This window comes from Nelumbo lutea, chromosome 4 (genome assembly GCF_056320005.1).
Source record: "Nelumbo lutea isolate HS-2025 chromosome 4, American lotus-T2T, whole genome shotgun sequence".
Lineage (NCBI taxonomy): Eukaryota > Viridiplantae > Streptophyta > Magnoliopsida > Proteales > Nelumbonaceae > Nelumbo > Nelumbo lutea.
The window spans coordinates 59,142,130-59,168,538 of NC_142687.1; the positions used below are offsets into that span (position 1 = coordinate 59,142,130).

Here is a 26,409-nt window from a genome sequence, read left to right on the forward strand (position 1 = left end):
TAGTCCCTAGGTGTTACAAGGCGGCTTGGCCTAGGGACCACTTATGGTAAGTGTTGGGCCCATAGAGCTCATAAGATGGGTTTCAAGGGGTGCACTGTCCTTAACAGTGTATTCGGCCAGGCCTTGTATCAAAGGTTGGGCTGAACCCTTGTGGCTGATGTGTAGGTCAATGTTTGGGTCCCACGCCATACAAGGAAGCCCAACTGGGCAGCAGTTTGGAAGGCTAAATGAATACATAACCTTAAATGGGCCTTAAGCCCATTTCGAACTGAGCTAATCTGATTAGTCACTTAAAGGGGCGAATTCTGAGATGGATCAGCTGATAAGATTCGTCCCATACTCTATCCACTTAGAGAGTCCAAGATCTAAATAAGATTTAGATATGGAAGCCTCCTAATTAGATTAGGAGATGGCTGATCTGATCTGCAGATACGATAAGGGTTATCACTTTTCACTTAATGAGACTTCTTATCCAAATATGATTTGGATCACCAACTCCTAATGGAATTAAGAGTTGATCCCTTTAAGATTATAAAAGGAGGAGGGGGTGGTAGCCTTTGGATATGCAAAGCAATACACTCTTGTCTTTAGAGTTGAGATCACAAAAAAAGAGAATTCTGCACCCTGCAAATACTTTGTTGTCACCTCCTTCCTGCAACCGCCGCATACAACAGTTTGATCTCCAGTTCTTGGGAGAAATCAAGATTCGATCTTGATACCAATCTTTTGGAGAAAAGATTGGATGGAGTTGTATTCACAAGTCATCCAGTTGATTCTTGCAAAGGGTCAAGTTCTTTTGGAAGAACACTACTGATTTTGCTCCACCCTGCACTGCGCCATGTTTAGTGGGAGCAGATTTTGGATCCTTCCTTGGGCGTGAACACCTTCATTGGGAGATACTACTTCTTTGTATCAGGTATTATCCCTCCCTACTCCTTTTGGTTCAGATCTGGTTCAGTTTATGGTTCAGGAATGATCATTGAAAATATGATTTTCTAAATAGGGAATTCGATTCCCAGTTGAAGGGAAAGAAAAATTTTTGAAATTCGCCCCCTTATTTTGCAATCTTTGGGCGAATATGTGATGGATATCCTATCCCTTCAGCATACCATGATTATGAGATTTGGAAGATGGATGTCAAAACTACATTCCTGAATGGAGATCTTACTGAAGATATCTATATGTAGCTGCCGCAAGGCTTCATTGCTGCAGGTCAGGAAAACATGGTATGTAAACTTAATAGATCCATTTATGGACTTAAGCAAGCTTCTAGAAGTTGGAACATCCGTTTTGACTCTGTTGTCAAATCATTTGACTTCGAGCAGAATCCGGATGAACCCTATGTCTACAGGAAGTACAGTGGAGACAATGTTACTTTCTTGGTTCTGCATGTAGATGACATTCTACTCATTGGAAATGATGTAGGAATGTTAACTACAGTGGAAGTATGGCTTTCACAGCAATTCTCCATGAAAGATCTTTGAGAAGCCTCCTATATACTGGGTCTTCGACTCTATAGAGATAGGTCAAAACGGATAACAGGATTATCCCAATCTGCTTACATTGATAAAAAAGTCAATAGATATAGCATGGAGAACTCTAAGAAAGGAAATGTTCCTTTCAGCCCTTTTGTCGGACAAAGGTAATGATCGGGGATGCACTCTCACTAATGGAAACTAAGACTGCCGACAGTCGATTTCAATCATTGAGATTTGTTTTGCAAAATATATTTTATATGAGATATAAAAGTATATATATTATGGTTTCAAAATGATTTGCAAAAGGTTTTAATTCCCGGGATCCATGTAAGCAGAGAGTGCAACACTATTCCTTGCAACCGAGGGAGAGGTCATCTCTTGTCGGGCAGTGTGTGATCATTATGAGCTGAGAAGTTAAGTGTAAGACCATTGAGGATAGTACCTGATGGGCTAATCTTGCATCTGCACACAGTCCCTGGGTGTTACAAGGTGGCTTGGCCTAGGGACCACTTAGGGTAAGTGTTGGACCCATAGAGCCCATAAGATGGGTTTTCGGGTGTGCATTGTCCATAACAATATATTCGGCTAGGCCTTGTAACAAAGGCTAGGTTGAACCCATGTTGTTGATGTGTAGATCAATGTTTGGGTCCCACGCCATACAAGGAAGCCCAACTGGGCAGCAGTTTGGAAGGCTAAGTGAGTACATAACCTTAAATGGGCCTTAAGCCCATTTCGAACTAGGTTGATTTGATCAGTCAATTAAAAAGGGGGCGAATTCTGAGATGGATCAGCTGATAGGATTGGGCCTAGACCCTATCCACTTAGAGAGTCCAAGATCTAAATAAGATTTAGATCTGGAAGCCTCCTAATTAGATTAGGAGATGGCTGATCTGATCTGCAGATAAGATAAGAGTTATCCCTTATCACTTAAAGGGACTTCTAATCCAAATATGATTTGTATCAGCAACTCCTATTGGGATTAGGAGCTAATCCCTTTAAGATTATGAAAGGAGAAAGGGGCGACACCAATTATTGATTAATGTTCAATTCTCTTCAGAGCTGAAAATCACAAGAAGAGAGAATTTTGCACCCTGCGAATACTCTCTTGCCGTCTCCTTCCTGTAGCCGCCACCTCAAGTAGTTCGATCTCCTACTCTGTACAGGAGTAATCAAGATTTGATCTTGATACCAATTTTTTGGGGAAAAGATTGGATTGGAGCTGTATTCACAAGCCATCCTATTGATTCTTGCGAATTGTCAAGTTCTTTTGGAAGAACATTGCTAATTTTGCTCCATCCTGCACTGTGTCATCTTCAGTGGGAGCAGATTTTGGATCCTTCCTTGGGCGTGAACACCTCCATTGGGAGATACTGTTTCGCCCAGTCCATTCCGCAACATTTGGGCGTCCATGTGATGCATATCCTATCCCTTCAATAAAATCCAATAAATCCAGTTGGTCATCTTTTCAAACATTTGGGCCTAAGACTCGACTAGTTGGTCATCTTTTCAAACATAAACAATGAAGAAGTCAACTATTAGCCATGAAAAACCTCTCACAACATGAGTCTAATGGTCATATTTGAGCTCCAACAACTCTTTACTCTTTGGGATAGTTTAAAATAATTTGGAAATCATCACTAAACTTCTCTTAATATGGAAAAATGATGAGCTAATGGATTTGAATGGTCATATTTTTGAGAGTTTGGATCCAAGATATAAACTCTTGGAGAAAACAAGATTACAACAGAAACCTAGTGCAAGATCTTAACATATCTTGAAAATTAAAAGAAAAGAGAAATCAAAGAGAAACTTGAGAAAACCAATGGATTAATCAGTTACACATTCCCTTGATCCAAAAGGAGAGAAATTTCTTTAACCATATATAAGAGTTTAGAATTTGTTATTGAATCCTACGAGCCCATTGGATTGAGCTTCACATTGTGAAATCTTGCTTACTGAGATAGTTTGGTTGTATTCGATATATTTACCTTGAAGAGGCACATATATAATATATATATATATATATATATATATATATATATTTGTATTTGTTGTTTCTTCTCGGTGTGCTTTATTTTCTTGCGTTAATTTGATATTTTTGCTTCATTGAATTGATTTTTTAGTACAAAAACTTCCACTAACCATCACACTCATTTTACATTTTTTATAAGAACTTCCACCAACCATGTTCTTGCATTAATTTATAAAAATTCTTAATATCTGTCTTTTACCCCTTTACATCCAAACATTTTACAAATTTCTACAACACTACAACATGGTTTCAGTAGGTGGAAGTAGGGATGGTAATTTTTCCCATTTTCCCACTCCTCGCAGGGACCCGCCCCAAATGGGGCAAGGATGGGGATGATTTACCCCCATGGGGATGGGGCGGGGGAATCCCAACCAATATATTATGTACATACATCTATATATGTATTATAAATATGTATGTATGTACATATTAATATGTATATATATATATATATAAAATATGGTTGAATATATTTGAATTAATATATTTGAACATTTTTAATAGAATTGTAAATTTTAACTATTTTATTTTTAATTTTTTAAATAAAATAAAAAACAAAAACAAAATAGTTGACATTATAAAAAAATCACGAGAAGTTGGGATCCCCTGGGGATGGGGTTAACCTTGTCCCCGTTGGCGGGGACGGGGGATGGGGAGTGGTTCCCTGTCCCTGCCATGCCCCGTAGCCATTCCTAGGTAGAAGACTGGCCCTCACCCTTACACTTATGGAATCATGACTCTTTTCATACTCTGTCGTTGGATTCTACTACTTTAAAAGTTTAAAGAATATGCAAGGAAGAAAAAGATCTTTGATGATTATATTAGAGATAAAGGGGAGGTATTAGTCATTTACTCCAATTTGATGATTATTATTATTATCGCATTTTGTTTAATATAATCAATATATAAAATCAGAAAATTGAGATTTGTCCAAAATTTTCTATACATTTTTTATAAATTTTGTATTTTATACATTCTAAGATTTTTTATTTAATTATAACATCATGGGTTGGCTCATTTGGCATGAATGTTTAAACCAATTACCCACCACCCCAACATAGAAGTGGTTTTATTCTTGGTCAATTTCAAATTTTTTATTCCATTTTCATCATTAATAAAAACAATTTTTATTTATTATGATGAATATGATATTAGAGATATGCCCAAATTTTTATAATTTTGATATTTTTATTATTTTATTATGACATCATGGATTAACTAGCCCATTTGACATAGACAATTGAACCACTAACCTACCACTTGAACCGGGAAACAGTTTTAATGTCCAATCAATTTTGAATTTTGTTATTTTCATCATTAATAAATATGCATCTTATTCATTATATACTTATTTTTTTTTGTTTAATATGATGAACATATAATATTACAGTGTTCAATATTTTACAAAAAAAAAAACATTTCTTTGATTTTTTTGTATTATATATATTTTTTATATTTCTATGTAATAATAACATCATGGACTGACTCATTTGTGATTTGATCAAAATGGTTGAACCACCAACCTACTACCCAAAGAGGAAAATGGTTCCATTTTCTAGTTGAATTTAAAAAATAGTTTTCTATACTATTAAAATTATGTGGTACATACATTCATATAAATTTACTTAACAAATAGTTTATATAAAATTAGTTGAATTCATTGATGAAAAACAAAAATGCCTTAAATAATGGATTTAATGAAAGAAAATAAGAATTAATACCTGTCTTAAAAAAGGGAATTGGATGAGTTAAAAATGTTGATGATAATAGTTAATTTGAATATTCTTATTAAAACTTATGTAACAAAGACAAGTTTAGATTTGGTGAGGACACAAGTGTGTGAACCTAGTTGCATAACAAATCATGAGTAAACACACCGGTGTTCCTTATGCTTTGGCCCCATGTAAGATGTGGGCTCATGTGTACGAAATAGTGGAATGTTAACTTGTAATTGTCACATAGCCAAGTTTGCATGCTTGTGCTTATAATAGATCAAATGGCAACAGAGGCAAGTAACCAAAGCATGTTGTATTGGTGGATTTATTATCTTTCAACTTAAAGACTTAGCTTTAAATCTTATTATTTTGTATTTTATATCAATGCTATTAACTTGTGGTTGAAACAAATACTTGAATGGTTGAACCATCACCCATATAAATTTAATTAAGAGTCTACTTGAATCCAACCTTTTCAACAAAAAAAGAAAAAAAAAAAAAAACATAACAATTAAATGGTCATATTGGTTGAACTATTAACCTATTTCACCAGGTTAATGGGATATGGGTTAGACATTAATTTTTTTTTAGTATGTTTAGCCATTTTTATCTTTAACAACAATATATCTCATTTTTCACACATATTTTTGTTTAATATGATGATTAATTTATATATCTCACATTGACTTATTAGATTAAAATACAGTTTCAATTGATTTTTAATTTGTGTTTTTTATCCTATGCTTATATCAATTTGTTAGGCTGATTAATTTGCTATCTAATTAAAGAAAATTTTGGGTCCATTTACTACCAAACTATTTGCCTACAAAAATATACTGACTTAACCACTATGTTATTGATTTAGCATAGTTAGGCTGATCAATTTGCTATCTAATTAAACAAAATTTTGGGTCCATTTACTACCAAGCTATTTGCCTACAAAAATATACTGACTTAACCACTATGTTATTGATTTAGCATATTGAACCATTTAACTTGGCCATTGGGTTTATGGGTCTATTATTGTATTTGATAATTTTAATTTGCTAAGCAATAATTGAATGAAATTATGCCTACGGGCTTTTTCTCAAAAAAAAAAGTTGGTTCATGGGTTAAAAAACTCTTTGATCCCAATTTTTTATTCTATTTCTTTTATAGATAAAAAATAACTATTATTTATTGCACTTTTTAATATGACAACTACGCATTAATAGAAATATATCTACATTTTTTATCAATTTTCTATTTATTGTAGATTTTTGTTTTTCTATTTATTTTTTAATTTTTTATTACTTGATTTGTGACATTATAAATTCACCTATTTGATTTGACTGAATTGGTCTCCTGCCACTTAGATGGAATACCATTTTTAGATAGTTTTAAATTATGTATTTCACTTACATCATTAATAAAAACAATTCTTGCTCATCACATTTTATTTTGTTTGATATAATTAATGTATAATATTAGAGATCCAAAGTTTTCTTTTTTATATATTTTTTTATTCTTTGTGTATATCTATTTTAAAAGTTTTATTATTTAATTATCACATTGATCTATTTGATCCAAAGCATTAACCCATCGACCAAAGAGGAAAATTATTTTATTTTTAGGTTTATTTTAAATTTTGTATTCCATTTCCCTCATTAATAAAATTACTTTTTATGTATAATACTTATTTTTGTTTAACATAATGAATATAAAATATTAGAGATATAACCATTTTTTTATTTTTTACAAGTATATAATATTAGATATTTGCCAAAATTTTTGCCTTTTTTCTATTTTTGTGATTCTTTGTATTTTTTATTTTGAAATATTTTATTATTTGACTATGACATCATTTCATTTCTATATTTATTTTAAATTTTGTATTTCATTTTTATCATTAATAAAAATATTTTTATGAAGGGATGGGGGATCCATCATATGGATAGCCGAACCCTACAAGATGGTTGGGCAAATTTTCAAAAATTTCTTTATTTCCATCCGGGAATCCTATTCCCAATTTAGAAAACTGCATTTTCAATGTTCATTCTTGTAACCAAATCAGACCAAATCTAAAACCAAGATTAGGGAGGGATATACCTGATATGGAACCCACGCAAAAAGCTCCTCACAACGTAGGTGCTAACATCCAAAGAGTGTACCAAATCCTCTCTCCACTGAAGATGACACAACTTAGGATGAGGCAAGATCAACAAGTAGTTCTTCACCAAGAACTTGTGATTTTTCAACAAGAATCGAATGGGGTAGTAAGCATAGCTTCAAAATTGTTTCTTCTAGCAAGAAACAATATCAAGATCCAATCTTGATCAGATCCATGAACTGGAGATTGAACAGGGTAGGGCAGCAAGAGCAAGAAGAAAAAGAACTTAAGGCAAGATCAGTCTAATTGAGTTGTCTTCTCTTTGTATTGTGTCTGGTGTATTTTTCATGTCTGCCCTGCTCTCTATTTATAACCTTAAAGAGACAACCTCCTAATCTGATTAGGAGTTTCCTGATCCAAATCTTTATTTGGATCTGGACTCTTTAAGTGATAAGGATAATCCCTTATCTTATCTGCAGTTCAAGATCAACTTATTCCTAATCAAATTAGGAGTTTCCTTATCCAAATCTTTATTTGGATCTGGACTCTTTAAGTGGATAAGAGTTATCCCCTTATCCTTATCTACTGATCCAAATCCAGATCTCCCCCTATTTAATTAATCCAATTAACCCAGTTCGAAATGGGCTTTTATGCCCATTAAGCTTTCAGACTCACTTCCATTTAAAGCTGACCAGTTTGGTTCTCTTTATATGGTGTGGGACCCTAACATTGATCTACACATCAGCCACATGGGTTCAGTCTGACATCTATTACAAGGCCTGGCCGAATTCACTACTGAATGCAGTGAACCCCTGAGTCCATCACCATGGGCTCTTAATGGGCCCAACATTTACACTAAATGGTCATTGGGTCTACCCATCTTATAAAGGCCCAAGGACTGTGGGTAGATGCAAGATTAGCCCATCAGGTATAACCCTCAATGGTCTTACACATAACTTCTCAGCCCTTAATGATCAAACACTGCCCGACAAGAGAGAACCTCTCCCTCGTCTACAAGGTACAGTGCTGCACTATCTACTCACATAGATCCTGGGAATTAAAACATTTTTGCAAACATTTTGAAAACATAATAGATATAAGTATATCTTTATATAAAATATATTTTGCAAAACCAAATTCCAAACACATTTGAAATCCACTACCGACAGTTTAGGCTTCCATCAAAGAAAGTGCATTTTCCCGATCATTCACTTTGTCCGATAAAGGGGCTGATCCTGTCACTATGATCACCCACTCAGATGAGTTTTCATACAGTCCCAACATACCCAGGTTTTGACCCCCTCTGAGGATCTCACTAATTGGCACATCAAAGACAATCCAATCCAACACCTAGTGCAATATCATAATCGAGTCTAGGGGTTAAGTGTAACATTCTAGTTTTACCCATCTATATTCAAGGTCCAAGGCAATATTGAAATTTTGGTCCGGTTCAGGGTTTCAAGAAAACCCACACTGCATGTACCTCAGGTCTCACCCTAGCAGTTGAGACAAGCCACTCCAACCAACTTGGTAGTACATCGGTGTTAGCCTTGACAAGATAAATCTCCCCAGATCTATCTAATGGCTATGAAGATTCTAAACTAACACGAGTCTCATATGTGCCCAGTCTAAGGGTATTACATAGAAACACACCACAATAACACAAATCAAATATGTACTTTATTCACTTACAATAAATGTCATAATGTACATCATGCTGATAGGAGCTAAGGGCATATACACTGTCTAACATTTTACACATCCTACTTATTTTCGTTTAGTATGATGAATATATAATATTAGAGATATACCCAATTCTTTTTTTTTTTTTTGTATTTTTATATTTTATCTATACATTTCAATTTTTATTTTTTAATTATGGTACTATTGGTTAACCCATTTAACCCAAATGTTTAAATTGCTTACCTACCATTGAGAGAAGAAGAGAATGGTTTTTTTTAGATTACCTTTCAAAACATTGATTTTTATATTATTAAAATTAATGTTGTAGATTTAATTAGTAGAATTTAATGATGAGAAACAAATATACCTTAAATATAGGATTTAATGAGAGTATGAGAGTTAATACCTTTTATATGCATGGGACTTAATGAGAGAGAATTGGAAAATGGTTTCATTTCTAGTTGGTTTTAAATTTTATATTCCATTTCCACCGATAACAAAAATTTTTTTATTTATCATAGATGTGCTCAAAACTTTCTACAAATTTTGTTTTATTTTATATTTTTTACTTTAATTATTTCTGAAATTTTTATTGTTTAATTATGGCATCATTTGTTAGCCCATTTGAACCAAAATGGTTGAACTTATTACAACCACCTAGAGAAAAATATGATTTTATTTCTTGATTTATTTTAAAACATAACTTTTTATACTATTAAAATTATTGTTTATTAATATAACTAATGGAATTTAGTGATAGGAAACAAATAATAATAAGAGAAATTGTCTAAAACTCACCATGAGTTTTCCGCATTTCTCTTAAACTTGCCGCAACTTTTCAAAATGTCTAAAACTCATCATGTCATTAACTTGACGCTAAACAAACTAACGATTGTTAATATATTACCATTTTAACCTTCATAGAAAAATATAAAATATATACAAAATAAATTAACAGGTGTTAATATATTACCATTTTAATATTTAGACATGAAAAAAAATGAGGAAAAAAGTTCAAAAAAATATTTTCAAAACTCACTTGTTATTGAGATGACATACTTGTGATCGAGGTGAATGCTGTAGTGATTTTTAGTGCCGATGACATGCTTGTGATTGAACTTGTGCAAATAGTTCGTGACAAAGTTAACTTTGCAATGAAGCAGTTCCAGGTCTTACCAGTGAAATAATCAAATTACAAATACGAAAAATACTATAATTGTATATACATTAGCAGTTTAATTTGCAGAATGTGAGTATTTAAGGGAAAATATATTAAAATTTGGTTTCATAATACTGATTACACTTGAGCTTTTAAACAGATAACGAAAAAATCAATTCTGTTCAAGCTGTAACCAAAGAGTCTTACCTAACTAAATGCCTTGTTGAAAAATCACAAGGATTTCTAACTCAACTTACTTCCCATATCTGCATAGTTTTACCATCAATAAGAAGATCAACAATATAAACAGAAGGGAAAAAGAAGAAGAATATAAGTAGGAAAGATTAAACAAAAGAGAATTTTAGTATGGAGAACCTACTCCAACAATAAAAGTTTTGACTTCTCCCAACTCTGGAAGAAGGACAAATCGCAGAACCGAAACCATTACAACAAAGTGAGACTATTTTTTCCTTTTTTTTTATAAGAAATACAGTTTTTTCCTTAAATACTATAATTCTGCAAAATTGTAAATGCAATATATATATATATATATAATATTTTGGCTATTTATAATTGATTATTTCACATGTAGAACCAGGAATTGGTCCTAACTATTTGTAAAATGATTTATACAAAAACATAAAAAACTATTAGCAGAATCTATCTTTTATCATGGGTCATGGAATGGAGGGAGATGACACATGGTTGGGCCAGCCGCTGCAATATGATTGAGTTGGTTGAGAGAACAGCAGGAGAGATCCAGTCTGCAATATGATTGTGGGGCATTTTTTTCCATTTTAACTTATCCAAGTCTAAAAACGATATCGTTTATCTACATGAGAAAATCAATTTTGTCGTAGGTCCCAAATGTTTCTGAGACCAACTTTCTCCTTCAAGATCGTAAAAAACGAACGAACGGGCCCAAGTAACAAATTGCTTAAATTAGTGAACTAAAAGGTCTCAATAATAAACCCAATCTACCCTTAAATAGTAGCACTAAAAGCAATATTAAGGTCAATTGACACAGTAGCCAGAACCAATATGATCTCAGATCTTAAGTCCATGGTCTATGATTGTTTTGGGCCATGCAATTACGTACCATCAGGATTAGCAGTTCAGAATTCTCCTTGCAGTGCAACAGAAAACCTCTCCCTCATGGCGATTATACACAAAATTCATGTCAAAGATCTGTCCTACAACCTTCCACTTTGGGCTGATGATGTGGACACCACCGGACGGAGACCATCAATCTCACCTCGCTCCACTTTTGATTAGGCCAGGCCCACTGGCACTGCAAACGAGGACATGGCCCCCCTAAGCAGGCCTCAAAGCGTCCTTGACTTTTTCAATGACTGAAATGCCCTCAAAGAAGACAGTCTCACAATTCACAAAGGAGGAGGTTAGATGAGTCTTTTGATGGGTCGAGTGGGTTTTGTGTCGAGAGATGCCCCACGTAAAGATACCACATCTTGGCCCAATTAGGGCCTTCTAGGAATCCATAGAAAGAGAGGTAGGAAATATTATTCAAGTGGGTATTGAATTGTGGAGATGAAAAACTTTGTTGGTATTGTTGAATTTGAGAAAGGTTGATAGACCGGTAGCCTTTGCTTGTTAGGTTGAATCAGACAGGACAAGACATGAAAGAAGAGGGCCAAGTGCAATCAACTCTGAATTGGTACTTGTAATGTCAATGATGAAATCCTGTTGGCTAGTAGAACACATAATTTGATTGTAAATGCATGCATATCAACAGTTTCCGATGATTCCACATTATTCCTTCCTACAAATCTCAACATATTTTAGTCAAATTTGAAGATTAATAACTAACCTAAAATTCTTTCCTCTTTATCGATTTCTACAGTTTTAGGACTTGTTTGGTTCATAGGAATAGGGGTCTGAATTAGAATGGGTTATTTCGATTCCAACTGTTTGGTTGGATAGAATTGGAATCCCATTTCCATTTTTGCTGGAATGGCATTCCCCTATTTGAGGGAATGACCATTCCCTGCCTTTCCCTTGGGAATGGAATTCCATTCCTGCTGATTTTAATTCCCATTCCCATTTCTCAAACTAACTGACTGTCGGTTTGATTTGCAATTCAAACAAAAATGGGAATGAGAATTGAAATCAGCAGGAATGAGGTTTTATTCCCAAGAAAGAGGCAGAGAATGGTCATTCCCTCAAATGGAGGATTTCTATTCCAGCAAGAATGGAAATGGAATTCCGATTATATCTAACCAAACAGTTGGAATCGAAATAGCCCATACCGATTCCAATTCCAGACCCCTATTCCTGCGAATCAAAGATGGCCTGAAACCAATAGCAAGCTTAATCCCACCGGTAAAGTGTTCTCACAAGATTCTCAAAGCAAAAAGATTTGTAATGGAACAGTTCTTTAGATTCCGTCTAGTGTCTATCACATTCAGCCACTACGCTCGATAATGACTTGTCAAGTGCTTTGATAAGCATTGTTCGGGCTTTGGGTGTTTTTGAGTCCAAAAGAGACTAGTGTCTGTATATCCCTAGATATCCCAATTCCTAACCACAGTTGCCTCTTTACTTTTCTTGATTCCTCATCCCTCCAGTTTTACCAAAAACTTTAGCTTTTGTGGGCCTCTAAAGGTTTTTAATTTGCATCAACCCAAGAGTATTTCAAACCACACACACAAAAAAAAAAAAAAAACCTCATCTCAACTCCATAAAGGAAAGTTTCAATTTAGAGGTTTCTACAACCAAAGTTAATTTTTCTCCCAAGCTATGTAATTTCAAGTTTCAAACAGGTAAAAGAATCCAACCCTATCTTGAAAAAATATGCAAAGCAAATATCTTTGTAAAAGTGATTGTTTGAATGGATCCCAACTTTGGTAACAGACCTGAGTCTGAACTGATAACTTCACATGTCCACCAAGGTGGTGATTCCCTTGACAGTGATGCTTACATTGCATCTCTCTCTCTCTCACATACACACAAACAAATGGGATATCCACAACCACAAGAGAAAAAACAGGGGTGTTAGTGAATGACCATTCAGTAATGGTGATCTACTTGGGAATTTTTTTTTTTTAGCTTTTCTGTGAGAATTTTGACTATGCTTCATTTTTTCTTTAGCAATGTCTGACTGCAATTACCCTTTGTTTACTTGGTATTTAATTTACCCCTCCCCTCCCCCCCCCCCCCACCTCTCTCTCTCTCCCATGCATATCCATGTCCTAAAGCTTATTATTGAACTGATCCATAATTAATCTTTTTGTCTTTGCAGCTCTCCTATTTAAGAGAAAGAGAGAGGTATAACTTTTGCATAATTTGTTTTTAAGCCAACTTTTGCATAATTCACTATTCCAAGTTGATACCCACATACATGAGCTTCATTTTTACCTGTCATATATATAATATATCTCACTAGAATAGACTCCAAAATGTACCATTTCTCCTTTGGTTTACATTAACAAGTGCTGGGCCCAAAACCCACAAGCCCATTTGCTACATCAAATGATATCCGGATCCCCTCTTGTTGTATGTTCCCAATGATGGAAAGCCCTGTTGAAGAAGGTGCAAAGGCAAAACAGAAGGTGCCCACTTCATCCACCGGAATCAGAAAGTTCCTGGCCGGAAGAGTCAGGATCGGCCCACCAGAGAAGTAAAACGAAACTGTTGGCACTCGCACTATCTCGAACCCCAAAAGATTGTAACATGTGTCAAATATTGACACTCCAGGGGCTCTTGGGAGGCCTGCAGTGCCAGAAATGAATGTGTCCCGCAATGCCTGGTAAGCTGGCCCCGGCAGCCTAGTCACTGCTGTCCCTGTGTCCAAGACAACGCCTCCATCTCCATATTCCGAGAGGCGGAACACATCCTCAGCCTCAGGCAATGACACCGGGACGCCGCCCACTCCTAGACCAGCAAGCCCAACATAATAGAAGCTTGGGGCCCGTGGGTTTCGAAGTAGTGGAACCCATGCTGCACCACTCACCGGCATTGCTCCAAGGCCGAAGACCAACGACCCATATGAGCCTGAGCCTGTACCACGGCTCACTAGGCAATAGCCAAATGCACCGCCCGTCTGGCCTCCCAGCTGCCCAACGAATGACATTGAGCCGCCCCCAAGGCCCAACAGCCCTGCGGCACCCACGAACATGCCGCGGTTCCTGTGGCCACACCCGATTGCTACGTTCCGCACCACTGTGCGTCCAAACGTTAGCGTCTCCAGCGCAAGGGTCCCTTTTGTGTATGACCCATCGCCATATGACACTTCATAGCGGCAGCGTCCGGCACGGCACCCGGCGTTCTCAAGCAGGCCGCAGACAGTGGAGCTGCAAGCAACACCGGCGAAGGTGGTCGAGTCTGCCGGGTCAAACACTGGATCCAATTGGCGATAACACTGGTTACAGGGCTGGCATTGCACCCATACTATGTCACTCCCTGAATCAATCACCATGTATTGATTCCTTGGAGGACTCCCAACTCCTATCCGTACAAAATATTCTCCACTGCCCTGGTCCACGCCTGAAACTACCTCTGACGCAAAATCCTCCACCCCATAATTCACTCCACCACCACCACCACCACTCAGGCGGCGGGTAAGGCTGGCGACCCTTCTGACATCTCTTTTGATGCGTTCACTGAGATGGTGGCGATGATTGGAGAAATTTCCCAGAGAGATCATGTCTCTGTGAACTAACTTCAACTTCCACCTTCCCTCATCCTCATCTCCGTTGTTACTTTCCGACAACTCTTGAAAGCTTTTTATCTCGGAAGGCCGGATTCTTGTAGCTACCATTGTTTCATGGACATTCAGGTACTGAAAATCAACACCCTGCCCGGTGAAGACAGCATAGGTGGTGGTTGCACCATCTAACAGCACTACAACCATGACTAGAGCTTTCATGGTTTCCATAGCTCTTTCTCTTCTTTTGGCCTTGCTAGCACTTGTCTTTCCAGAGGATGCGAGCTGATTTATTTTGGGGGGGGGGGGGGGGGGGGCCTGGAGGGAAGTAATTGAGTGATGGGTTCTGTTTTTTTTATACTATTAATTAATGTTCTTGATTGATTGAGGGAAAGTGTTTGTTTAGAGTGGTTTATCTTTTTACTTTTTTTTTTCGTTTTTCAATTTCCATTCCTTTTTCTACTTCCTTTTCTCTCTCCAGGATCTGTAATTAAAACTCTTGGTATGCTTCGTTGGTACAGATTAGTCTCTCACATTGCCATTGACTCCTCAAGTTGTTTGGAGATTCAAAGACTGAAGGGAATTTATATATTGTATATGGTGTTACAAATATAATTAAACCATTTATTTTTACACCCCTGTAGCCTCACATATTTACTAAAACCTATCCTCATAGTTTGTTTATTATTAGAATATCCTTCTGATAATTGTCACATGGATCTCTGAAAATGTTAAACGTATGGATCCAGGGTCTTTTATTCTGAAAATACCCACAATAGTTCTGAATATCCTTTCCACTCATTTTGAGAGGTTGCATGCATGACCATTCCTAGACAAATTACAAATGGTTCATAGTGTGTGTTTTAACAATATGTAAACCCTAGGGTAAGTTTTAGTAAATAGGTAAAGCCATAGGGGTTTTTAAGTAAATAACCCTATAATTAAAATTAACCAAATACAGTTTTTGGTTTACCTTTCCATTCAAGACGTTCTTTTTCATTTCAAGTATTTTTTTAAGATGAGACTTCTAGTTCTATAGAGATTGAGGTGTTAGAAAAAGAAATGTTTTCTTTTAATCAAACCAAAAGAGTATCTTTTCTTAGGCTACTTGTTAATTTGCTTTACAAGTAGGCTTACGTGGTTTACCTACAATATGCATGCATATGTGCATGCAGGCGATGCATATAGATGATAATATGGGTTGCCATCTTTGGGTGAATTTCATCAGCAAACATCTCTTGCTACCTGGTAAAACTAGTTAAGCCATTATTTTTTTTTTTTCAGCTGGGAATTGCTCTAGACTGAAAAAAAAAATGAAGCTATCAACTGCGAAAAGCATTCAAGAGAATCTAATAAATGGTGGGTAATAGCACTTACGAGGATTTAAAAAGTGAGGACATGACTAAAGCCACATGACTAATACAGAAGTCTAGAACTAGTAGTGGTTGTAGTAGTAGTAGTAATAAGAACTAAGTAGTGGGTGAAGGTAGGCGTGATGCGTGACACAAGTGATGTGAAATCAGAATCATGTTTTGAAATCAAATTTTGAAATTTCGATACGTATCGGGGGTTTTTCTATATGTCCTTTCAGGAGGTAGACAGGTTTAAAAAAACTAAAAAAAAAAAGGAGAAATGAGCCTCAATATAAACATATCAGCCATAGATATTTTGAACCTTCTTTAAAACAAGCAAAATTATGCTAATTAAAGGTCCAGAGAAGGTGTTTTGTTTTTGGATAACACAATTACTGCCACTGAGGTGGATAACCAAGCATTGGATGAAACCCATCAAATTAAGGCCAACAAAAAACTAAAACTGGAATAAGTTTGACTGTCAAAAACAAACAAACATTGCAGAGAGAGATGTCATTACCATCCTCCTAGTCAGGTTAGATATCTTGAACGAGTCAGGATGAAAGAGTGTTGGAACATATTTTATTTTGTTGGGAGGAGATCCCAATTCATCTTGAATTTTCACTTTATTTATCATTTTTTTTCTGTTACTAATTTAATGTAAAAAGTCATAAACATCTACCTATTCAAAACTGCAGAGTTTAGCTAGTCAAATAAATTTCAGAGAAGTAATGGTGCAGGCATGTGCCATAGGGGTGTGCACCCCCGTTTCTTTGTATGCAATATGCATCATCAAACATTATAATAGGTTAAGTATAATATGTGGGCGGATTATCTTAAACAAAGCTATGTTTCTTTTTTATTTATGCCATCAAAAGCCATGTTCTTAAAATAAATAGTACCACCTTTTTCTCTTAATGAGTGGAAAGATTAGTTAAAAAGTTAAAATTGCCAGATCTTATTTATAAGCTTGTTAGTGACTGCTACTTCCTTTGGTTAGAATGATCCATTGCATTCTTAAGTAATTGTGATTAGAAAGTCTGCTAAATGTTAATCAAACTTTATATAATTGGGTATAGATAGATAGAGATAGAGAGAGAGAAAGAGAAGGTGTCTTCAAACAGTGGCATTCATGGATAGATTCTTATCTAAATATACCATGAACCCCAAAGGATAATCCTCATTATTCCATCTACTAATTGTTTTCTAACTAGACTAACATGGTTTTCTGATGCTTACTTACTAAAAGTCTTCATAAATCAAGTGTGGTCAATGGTTAGAATCATAAAATCAGACCATTATTGCAAAAGTGGCCCTTAATTGAGCTCAATCAAAAGGGTTTCTTAATTTTCCACTAATCTTTTGATAATTAATTTAAACACAAACGTTTTTATGTCCCAATCCGTGGTATGCCTTTACTAATTCCACTTCATCATGTCCACAGGAAATGCTACATCATTCCACAATGGGTGGTTTCAAGTTTCAACTTTGAAAGAAATAAATATTTCGGGGCGTGATGGGAAGCGAAAACAAAATCAAAATATAATACAAGGTGTCCAAATGATAGTGTTAGTGGACGTAAATACGACAAGACCAACCAAAGAAAATGGAGTAGAAAATTAAGAGAGACCACGCAGTGGGTATGTCACGAAGTAAAAGAAATTAGAATTGGGAGTGTATGAGATATGCATCACTTACCAATAATTGATGAATTATTAACATATAAAGTAGCACCTGTTTAAATAATAGCAGTAGCAACAATCACAATACCAATAATTATACTATAAACTACTCTCTCTCTCTCTCTCTCTCTCTCTCTCTCTCTCTCTCTCTTATGGGCTTGTCTTTCCAAAGACCGTTGGAGGGTCAATTTTGGACTGATAGTCCTTTTTGTTTTTTTTCTTTTAGTTTCCCCTTACTCTTTTGTTTTTCTTTGGCTTCAAAAGAGAACTGCAAGCCTGAAAAAGCCAGCTCCCATTTGCTATATTCTCAGTCTCAGCTGCTTAATTGCCTAAGCTGTATATGAGCAAGTCAAGAGACAACAAATCTATCACCAGGCCATGCTTTATTGCCTAAGCTGCATACCTATTAACACATTTTAAGAAAACAGTTGGTTATTGTAGTTTGTAATTTTATAAATATTTACAATAATTATATTGGTTTCCTAAGAATACACATGAATATCTTTGTTATTTTATCAATTTTCAACATGCGGCATTTTTTCCTGGTAATCTATAATTAACATCAATTATCAGTGTATGTATTTTTGTATTTATATATTCATTTATAATCAATCTAAGACCTAAATTTACAGTTATTAATGTGACTCTTGAAACTTATTACCCTATGCATGCATATCCTTACTTTGAACTTTGTTCAAACGAGTCAGTTGTGAAATTTGGGTTCGTCAATCTGAATCCAAACCCAACCAGAGAAAAAACACCAACTTTGGCGTAGGATTCTCTGTTTGCTAACTTTAGAGTAGGATTGGATTAAGATTTTAAGATATCAAGTTAGGTTAGGGTTGATGCCTTGGCGACTGAACCCAGCCTGAGTTAGTCTCTTAGTGACATTGTATTATACAGTAGATAGGTTACAACTAGAACCCAAACTGACTAACCTGGTTTCATGATTGGGTATGGTTACTGTCAAGAATTGTGGGTTGAAGATTAGGTCAGGTTAGTCATAAGGTTTAAGGTTTTCAGATATCATATTGGATTAGGACTGATTATGACCACGTCCATATCCAACACAGGTATAGATAGATCATGGTAGTCTCTTTCACTAATTAGCCTTCCCCTGTTTTTTATTTCCTTCTTTTTTTTTTCATGATTGAAGCGTTTTAGGCTTTTAGCTCACTTTTATGAATGAATGCTATCGGGATTCTGCCATATTCACTTGTTAAGCTTGATTGATCAATGTTGAATGGTGGTACTTGTTTCTTCGGCTCTCTGCATTCTCCAGAAGAAAATTAACATTTAAATAATAAAAGGTACCAGCATAAGAACGGCTTTTCCAATAATCAAGAATATCTGGGGGACCAAATATTCCTAGGTTGACTCTATCCAAATGAACCAGACAATAATCACCAAAAAACGATAGAAAAAAAAAAAAAAAGGTAAACAAGAATAAGCAAGAATAAACAGCCAATAAATATGAAGCTTTTGTTTTTAAGTTGGTCCTCCGATGGATGAAATGAACTTGAATGCAATATTGGAATTTGCTTAGCCATCCTCAGTGTAAATTTATCAGCTCATTAGTATATAGGCTGAAACTAGTTCCATGAAGTTAGCTTGACCATGCATCGTTTTGGGTTTTCTCGCTTTTAAACTTTGTATCGAGGGAGAAATTCCCATGTAACAATATACTTTTGAATCTTCTTTTCAGAAATGTGGTATGGCCATATCCCACATTATTTACATCTTTTGCTAAACAAAATACAACTTCCGTAGCTAATCAGTAAACAGCAGCCATCTGAAATACTAAAGGTTCCACATGATTTAATGGGTAAAAACATGTGATTCATCAATATTCATAATAAAGAAACTCGCAATAAAATGATGGATCATGGCTCCACTGTGAAACTTGCTATCAAATAAGTGTAAAGCCAAAATCCCAAGTATCCGCTTCCAAAACTGTAATCCAGGAACCTGGATGCCAAACACCAACCTTTCTAGCCAAGAAAGACACAAGCAGGCTTACTATTGTGAGGGTTGCACCAAACCAGGGAAAATTCAACTGGTCACCGCATAACTGACTCTTTTACAAATGATCGACCTCCTGAACTGTGATAGCAAAGTCCAAGGTGTTAAACAATGTTAGATATGTAAAATACAGTGTGCAATGCTTTGAGTTCAGGGAGAATAAGGCTTACGCATATTCAAGATGAATATTCAAGAACCGTGGGTTTTCCTTGCTCTGTGACAGTGTTATAGAGCCTTCAATGACTTGATCTTGCTTCACCTCTATCGGGTCATAAAAGTATATCAAGGTCTGCAAAAAATTCATTTTTGAGTTAGTAAAGGACATGCTCATTTGATCATTCAATATCTTGCATTATGGAGTTTCCTGACTTTTTTTTTTCTTTTAGGCTTCATTTGTTTGTGATGCAAACACCATAGTACAAACCTGGTTCAACCATGCACTGGTGTGCAAATGTTGTGTTCATTATAGGAGCAGATATGGGTACATTTTCCCACCCATTTGTTTTGATGAGAGCAATAATAACACAAATTAAAAATATAAAATATCAATAGAAAAAGGTTTGCAAGTTGTTAATTTGTCCATGCCCATCAGACAGTTTGTATCCACATTTTGGATAAAAACACGATTTCAAACCCCATTTGCATTCTTTTCTCAAGGAATTTTTGTATTTCTAGCAAGATGCAAACCTAGAGAGGAATACATATTTCCACCAGTTCAGTGTTTGCATTGGAAACAAACGCACCCTCAAGAATTTCTTTTGACTAAGAGTGACGTGTGTAAGAAAAATGTACACAATAAGCAAGACTTCTCCATTCAAGAGATAGAAATAGTAAACATGTAAAAAAAAGCTTCCAGAGACTTGTGTCATAAGATATACCTACATAAAGAAAGCTTTGAGAAAGAAGGGAAAGACTTGAGAACCTGATGACTATGGAATTGGAATGCTTTCTATTTAGCTTCCTCTGGTTGTTCATTGCAAGTGTTTTACCTCCACAGTTTGTCATATTGTCTCTTTCTTCAATAAAAATTTGTTTTATTCAGCTAGCTAGGGATGATGCAACTTCAAAGAAAAGAAAACCTAAACTTTTTGAGTCAGTAGCTCTAGAAGATCCATAATCTCATCAGGCATAGCTCTCCTTTCTTGAATACCCTTGCATCCATAGATGGAGATTATCTTCTTTGCTCACCCCCCAACCACCTGCCTTATGTGGAAACTATTCCCACGCACAAAACCCTAGTCACCTTGATGGTGGGACTCAACCTTAAGGGGAGTCTTCCATCTTTTGGGACTGCAATAATTTGAGGGATCCATGAAATTTGCTTTGATTTCTACACTGCACCATATATCTCCTTTCCATTCGCATTTCACATGATACCCAGTCCTTGAAAAGTCGAGGTGTTGCTTAGGCACCCACCTAAGCAATAAGGTGCTTTTGGAGGGTCGCCTTTCCCAAACACCTACATATTTATACATAAGACACACAACAGAATATTTTTATATTTTTATTTTATGTTATTAATAGTAGCACAATAGATAAAAACTAAATTATTCACATTGTGGGTTTATAGTACTAATATTATTATTCTTATACCACTTTCATTTTCATATTTGTTTGGTTCAATCAACACATAAGTGTTTATTTTCTTACTAAACACAGCCTTAGAAAAGCTCACTAATGTCAACTTTATACCAATCAAAGCACGGAAGAAAAAAGATAAACAGCAATCATAGGGCAGGTTTGTCGGTTAATCAAAAACCATCGACTCCCCAAGAAACTTATAAATTTTTACCTAATAAAATTATGAATGAATAAGTACTGAAATACCTTTAGAGAGGGGCCAGAGAGAAACAAAGGAAATATAACTATTGTGCACATAGGGTGTTGTTGGGATCTACTGAGATAATTACAAGTACTGATGAATTGACACTAGCAATTCTTTAGAGGATGATATTGCAATAGGGTTGTTGGTTGTGGCACTAGAAGGGGTGAAGGACTAAATCAAATATTCTTGAAGGTCACAGTTCGAGAACTAGGGGAGGATGTGGTAGAAGTAGCCATGGACCTTGGAAGAGAACCTACTGTGAGTTGGAAAGAAACATGGTTAATTTTTGTTATGATCTTTACCAACCTTCTACTTGGGCAAATCATGAAATGGATTTTGAAGATCATGGAGACAGTTCCACTCTGTATGGTAATCCATCACCATCAACAATGACAAGTTTTACAGAGAAGAAAGTAATCATCTCATGTGAAGAATATTAACAATTCCTTTGATCATCCAATCACAACAATAGTAACAGTGATTTAAAAACCGATATGAAAATGGAACTACTTGTCCATCTAGGTGTTGGATCAGTGTTGCAATCATTCAGGTTAAATAGGTTAACTCGTGACATTATAAATAAAAAAAAATTATAAAGATAAAATACACAAAGAATATACAAAAAAATTAAAAAAACCGAGCATGTCTCTATATTATATATTCATCATATTAATCAAAATGTGTGTGATACATTTTTGAGGTGTGCAGTCCATTCTGACTTTTACGGTTTTTTCCTGTTAAAGAGGTGTGCAGTCCATTCTGCCTAGAATTCAGGCTTTCAGCTGGGAAATGCATCATGAAAGTATTAGCATGGTGGATATCATTCAAAGGAGACCTAATTGGTGTCTATCTCGTAATTAGTGTGTTCTTTGTAGTGCAAGTGAAGAAACAAGCTATCATTTATTAATCTCCTGTACAATTGTTGCTGGTATTTGGGAATAGTTTCTTTCTCTTTCTGGATGTTGATGGGTTCCTCCATATTGTATGACAATTATTTTCTCCAACAACAATGACACAAAGTAGAAGGGGAAGAGCAATGTGGAGGTATACAAGGGTAGCAATCTTGTGGAAAATTTGGGAGGAGAGGGTAGCAATACTTGGAGAAAGACATTATAACAGAGTGTACCTGTTGCCAATGGGTTGGAGGGTCTTCAGGAGCGGTAGACAAAACAAGTGCTTCATCAGATTTTGATCGTTTCTTCCTCTGACTGGAACCTGGTGAGTAGGTATCAGAAGATGCTACTGGTGGGGAATATCCATGGATATTTGCAGGAAAAATTGCAGGTCCACTGAATTCAACATCGAACCAGAATGCAAAACCATGAAAGGGTGCTGCAAAGCAAAAAAGAATCATATGTAATAAAAAAAAGCAAATAATTGTACATACAAAACCACATACAATGTGAAATAAAAATTAACATGCATATATATTTGCATCAAATAATAATGCAAACCAAGGAACACTGAAGATAAGGACCTCTAATGCAGCCTCCCCCTCCCTATCCCCTAACTATTGAGTAATTTTCAATCTAAAGGCTCACCCATAAGACCAATTAAATGAAATTTTATTGGCATCTTTAAAATAAAAAGATAAAGTTTTCAACAGATAATATGATGTGGACAACATTCCAACAAACTACGACACCCAGATAGAGCAAAAAAAAATGCTGGTTAAGATGTCAGACGAGGAATTTACACTAAAAAATGAAATGTCTGGCACAGAAAAACACCCATGTACAGGCATCCAGGTATTATATAGCTAAAAAAAGGCATAGTATAGGAGTAATGTAAACTGGGAATAATTGTAAGACAACAAAATAGATAATCCTTGTAAATAACATGGAATTTACGCTAAAAATCGAAATGCCTGAAACAGCATGGCACCCATGTACATATATTGTATTGTGGTCGACAAAATGGAAAGCCCACAAATCTCTCTCACCCTCACACTCCAATTCTAGATTTTAATATTTTTGTAATTGCTAGAGTCGACAGTTAGGGGTATTTTAGTCCTTATGCATTGTTTTATTAATAGTTGTTTTGTGTATTTTATCTCAGTTTAAGTTATGTGTCCCATACATAATTAAGGACATAAGTGTCCTTGTACCTTTGATCACAAAACCAATAAATAAATTGCTGGTCGGCTAGGAGAAAGATTTGGATTATCTCTAAGCTGTTTCTCTCTATCTTCTTCTCCTTCTCTTTCTCCCCTTCTCTTTCTATTTTTCCCTAGGACTGAACCAGTGCTAACCAAACCATTAACATGGTATCAGAGCATTGATAATCAGCCATTCCACCCAGAAATCACCCTTTTTTTCTCTTTGAATCGCCTCTCAGCCTATTGCTTCAAAGATATCTCATCACTCACTTGGAGGATCATGGGGGGACCAAAAAGAGTTGATTGTTTTTCTACTTGGGAGGTAATCATGCCTCCAGTAGTTGCTTTAGTGATTGTTTCAGTGGGTTGTTAGAAACCCTCTCTCAATGACTCAAAGAGGGCTAGCTGGTGAACTGTTCATTCGTACCTTGTGTTTGGAGTGGTGATTCAATCATATTTAGCAGTGTTGATCAACAGGCATGTGTAAAAAATGATTTCCTCTTTTCTCTTGGTGCTGAATGTTTGTGATAACAGTGAATCTTGTTGCTGAAACCTATGACAGTGTGTGTTTCAGCAACAATTTTTTTTGAACAGTGTGTTTCAGCAACAATTGACTACTAGTAGTACAACGTGGTGAGTACTGAACAGTGTAGTGTGGTATTAGTGATTGAAGCTTTTATTTTCTTAAATCCATGGCAACAACAGGAGAGTGTAGTGACAATAAATCCAGTGTTATGATTTCCCCAGACCACCCTCTACATGGGCTAATCATGCTGTGACAAGGGTAGTGGTGGAATCAGTGAAAATCAGCAAGCTAACCAAACACCTACATCTACGAGTACATCTGGGAAGGAGATGGTGAGTGTTCCACATGATGAATATGAAAGGTTTCTTCAAACTTCCTCACAACTAGTGATTTAAAAGGCACGCCTAGGCGCACAGGCAAGGCGCATTTTAGGGTAGGCACCTAGCCCAGGTCCTAGGCGCACGCCTGGTGCACCTTGCGCCTTAGCCCAGGCATTCGCCTTTTGAAAATTTGATGCTTTTTTTCTTTTCTTTTTTTTTTTTTGAGTCTAGCGGCTGGGCCAAGGGCTCCGCCCCGGACCCACGTGCCACACCCCTCAAGGCAAGCCCAAACAAGTCCATGTTTGGTAATGTTGTTCATTAACCCCCTATTTGGTAATGTTGTTCATTCATTCATCCTAATAAATTATCTTCTTAGAAAGCAATTAAAACTATAAAATCAGTATTTTTTGTGTGAGAACTAAGAATTTAAGACCCTAACATGGACTTGTTTGGGCTTGCCTCAAGGGGCGTGGCACAAAGGTAGCTCGTAGAATCAGGAATGTATTAGCTACTTGAAGTGATGCAATTGAGAAAAAAAAAAAAGAGATTGTGGGTTTTACATGCTTGAAAATGTTTTATATGTTTGATTTTATTTTTAAATTCTCATTTGAATATGCTTTACATGTTATGTTTATGTACTTTAGATAATGGGCTTTTAAAACAGTTATTTTAAAATTTAAGTTTATGTTTTTATTAATATTATGTTTAATAATGCTTTGATTTTTTTGAGTTTTTTGGCATTTTTTTATTTTTTTGACTTTTTTTTTTATTTTTTAGCATTTCTTATTTTTGTGCCTTGCTTAAAAAGGTGCAAAAATAAACATAACATGCTATTTTTGCGCCTTTCTTATTTTTGTGCCTCAAGCGCAAATTGACCCCTATGCCTTTTTTGCACCTTGCGCTTTTAAAACACTAATCACTATAGAACATTGCTACCCTTGCTCACTCAAGAGTGGTTTGTTTGGCATCCAAACCTTCCCATTGTATTATCGACTCTAGAGCTTTTGATCATATGAGTGGAACTCCAAGTGTGTTTTCTTCCCAATCTCAGTCTTCCACATCCCAAATAGTTACCCTAGATAATGGTTTTAGTTCCCCTATTTGTGATGCTAGAAATTCTGACCTTGCATCTTTATCTTTATCCTTTGTTTTATATGTACCCAAATTTCCATTCAATCTGATATCTATTAGTAGATTAACTAAGTCAATTAATTGTTCTAGCACCTTTTACCCCCTCGTGTTTTTCAAGATCTCAAGATAGTGATGAAGATTGGGGGATGACATGAAACTAGTGGATTGTATTATCTTGACAGTGTTGGTCCAAAAGCAGCACTTCAGTCCTCTCTTACTCCTCTCCATTGGCATTGCAAGTTTATTCATCCATCTCCTAAATCACTTAAGTTACTTCTTCTCACATTGAATCATCTTTGTTCCTTGAAATATGAGTCATGTCAATACAAGAAACATCATTGAGTTCCCGTCATTCCTAGTCAACAGTAGAATTGAGTCCTTTTGCTTTGTTTCGTTCACATATTTGGGATCCAAATAGAATTGTGTTGTACAATGCCTACAAATATTTTGTAATTTTTGTTGATGATTATTTGGGGGCCATACTCAATTTGACGTTCATATAAAAATTCTTCTTTCTAATAATGGCAAAGAATAATATTTACAATGCTTCAACAATATTTGGAACATGATATTATTCCTTCCTCACCACTTGTGTTTCCTCTTCCAGTTCTAGTTGATGTTCCTATTCCTATAG

The 26,409-nt window shown here is 35.7% G+C and overlaps 1 protein-coding gene and 1 pseudogene across 2 annotated transcripts in view; both read right to left on the minus strand.

Moving 5' to 3' along the window:
• Positions 1 to 13,548: 13,548 nt before the first annotated feature.
• On the minus strand, positions 13,549 to 15,104 carry LOC148860798 (protein ASPARTIC PROTEASE IN GUARD CELL 2 pseudogene; annotated as a pseudogene). Its single transcript, XR_016112737.1, has one exon. The product of XR_016112737.1 is annotated as a protein ASPARTIC PROTEASE IN GUARD CELL 2 pseudogene (transcript).
• Positions 15,105 to 19,478: 4,374 nt separating this feature from the next.
• PRMT6 (protein arginine methyltransferase 6) overlaps positions 19,479 to 26,409 on the minus strand; it is a 70,287-nt gene continuing 63,356 nt past the window's right edge. The window contains exons 11-13 of the mRNA XM_088983593.1: positions 22,827 to 23,032; positions 20,046 to 20,164; positions 19,479 to 19,956 (exon numbers count right to left, since the gene is read on the minus strand). Of these exons, the coding sequence (XP_088839719.1) occupies positions 19,914 to 19,956; positions 20,046 to 20,164; positions 22,827 to 23,032 (368 nt within the window). The 3' untranslated portion in view covers positions 19,479 to 19,913. The remainder of the gene's footprint in view (positions 19,957 to 20,045; positions 20,165 to 22,826; positions 23,033 to 26,409) is intronic.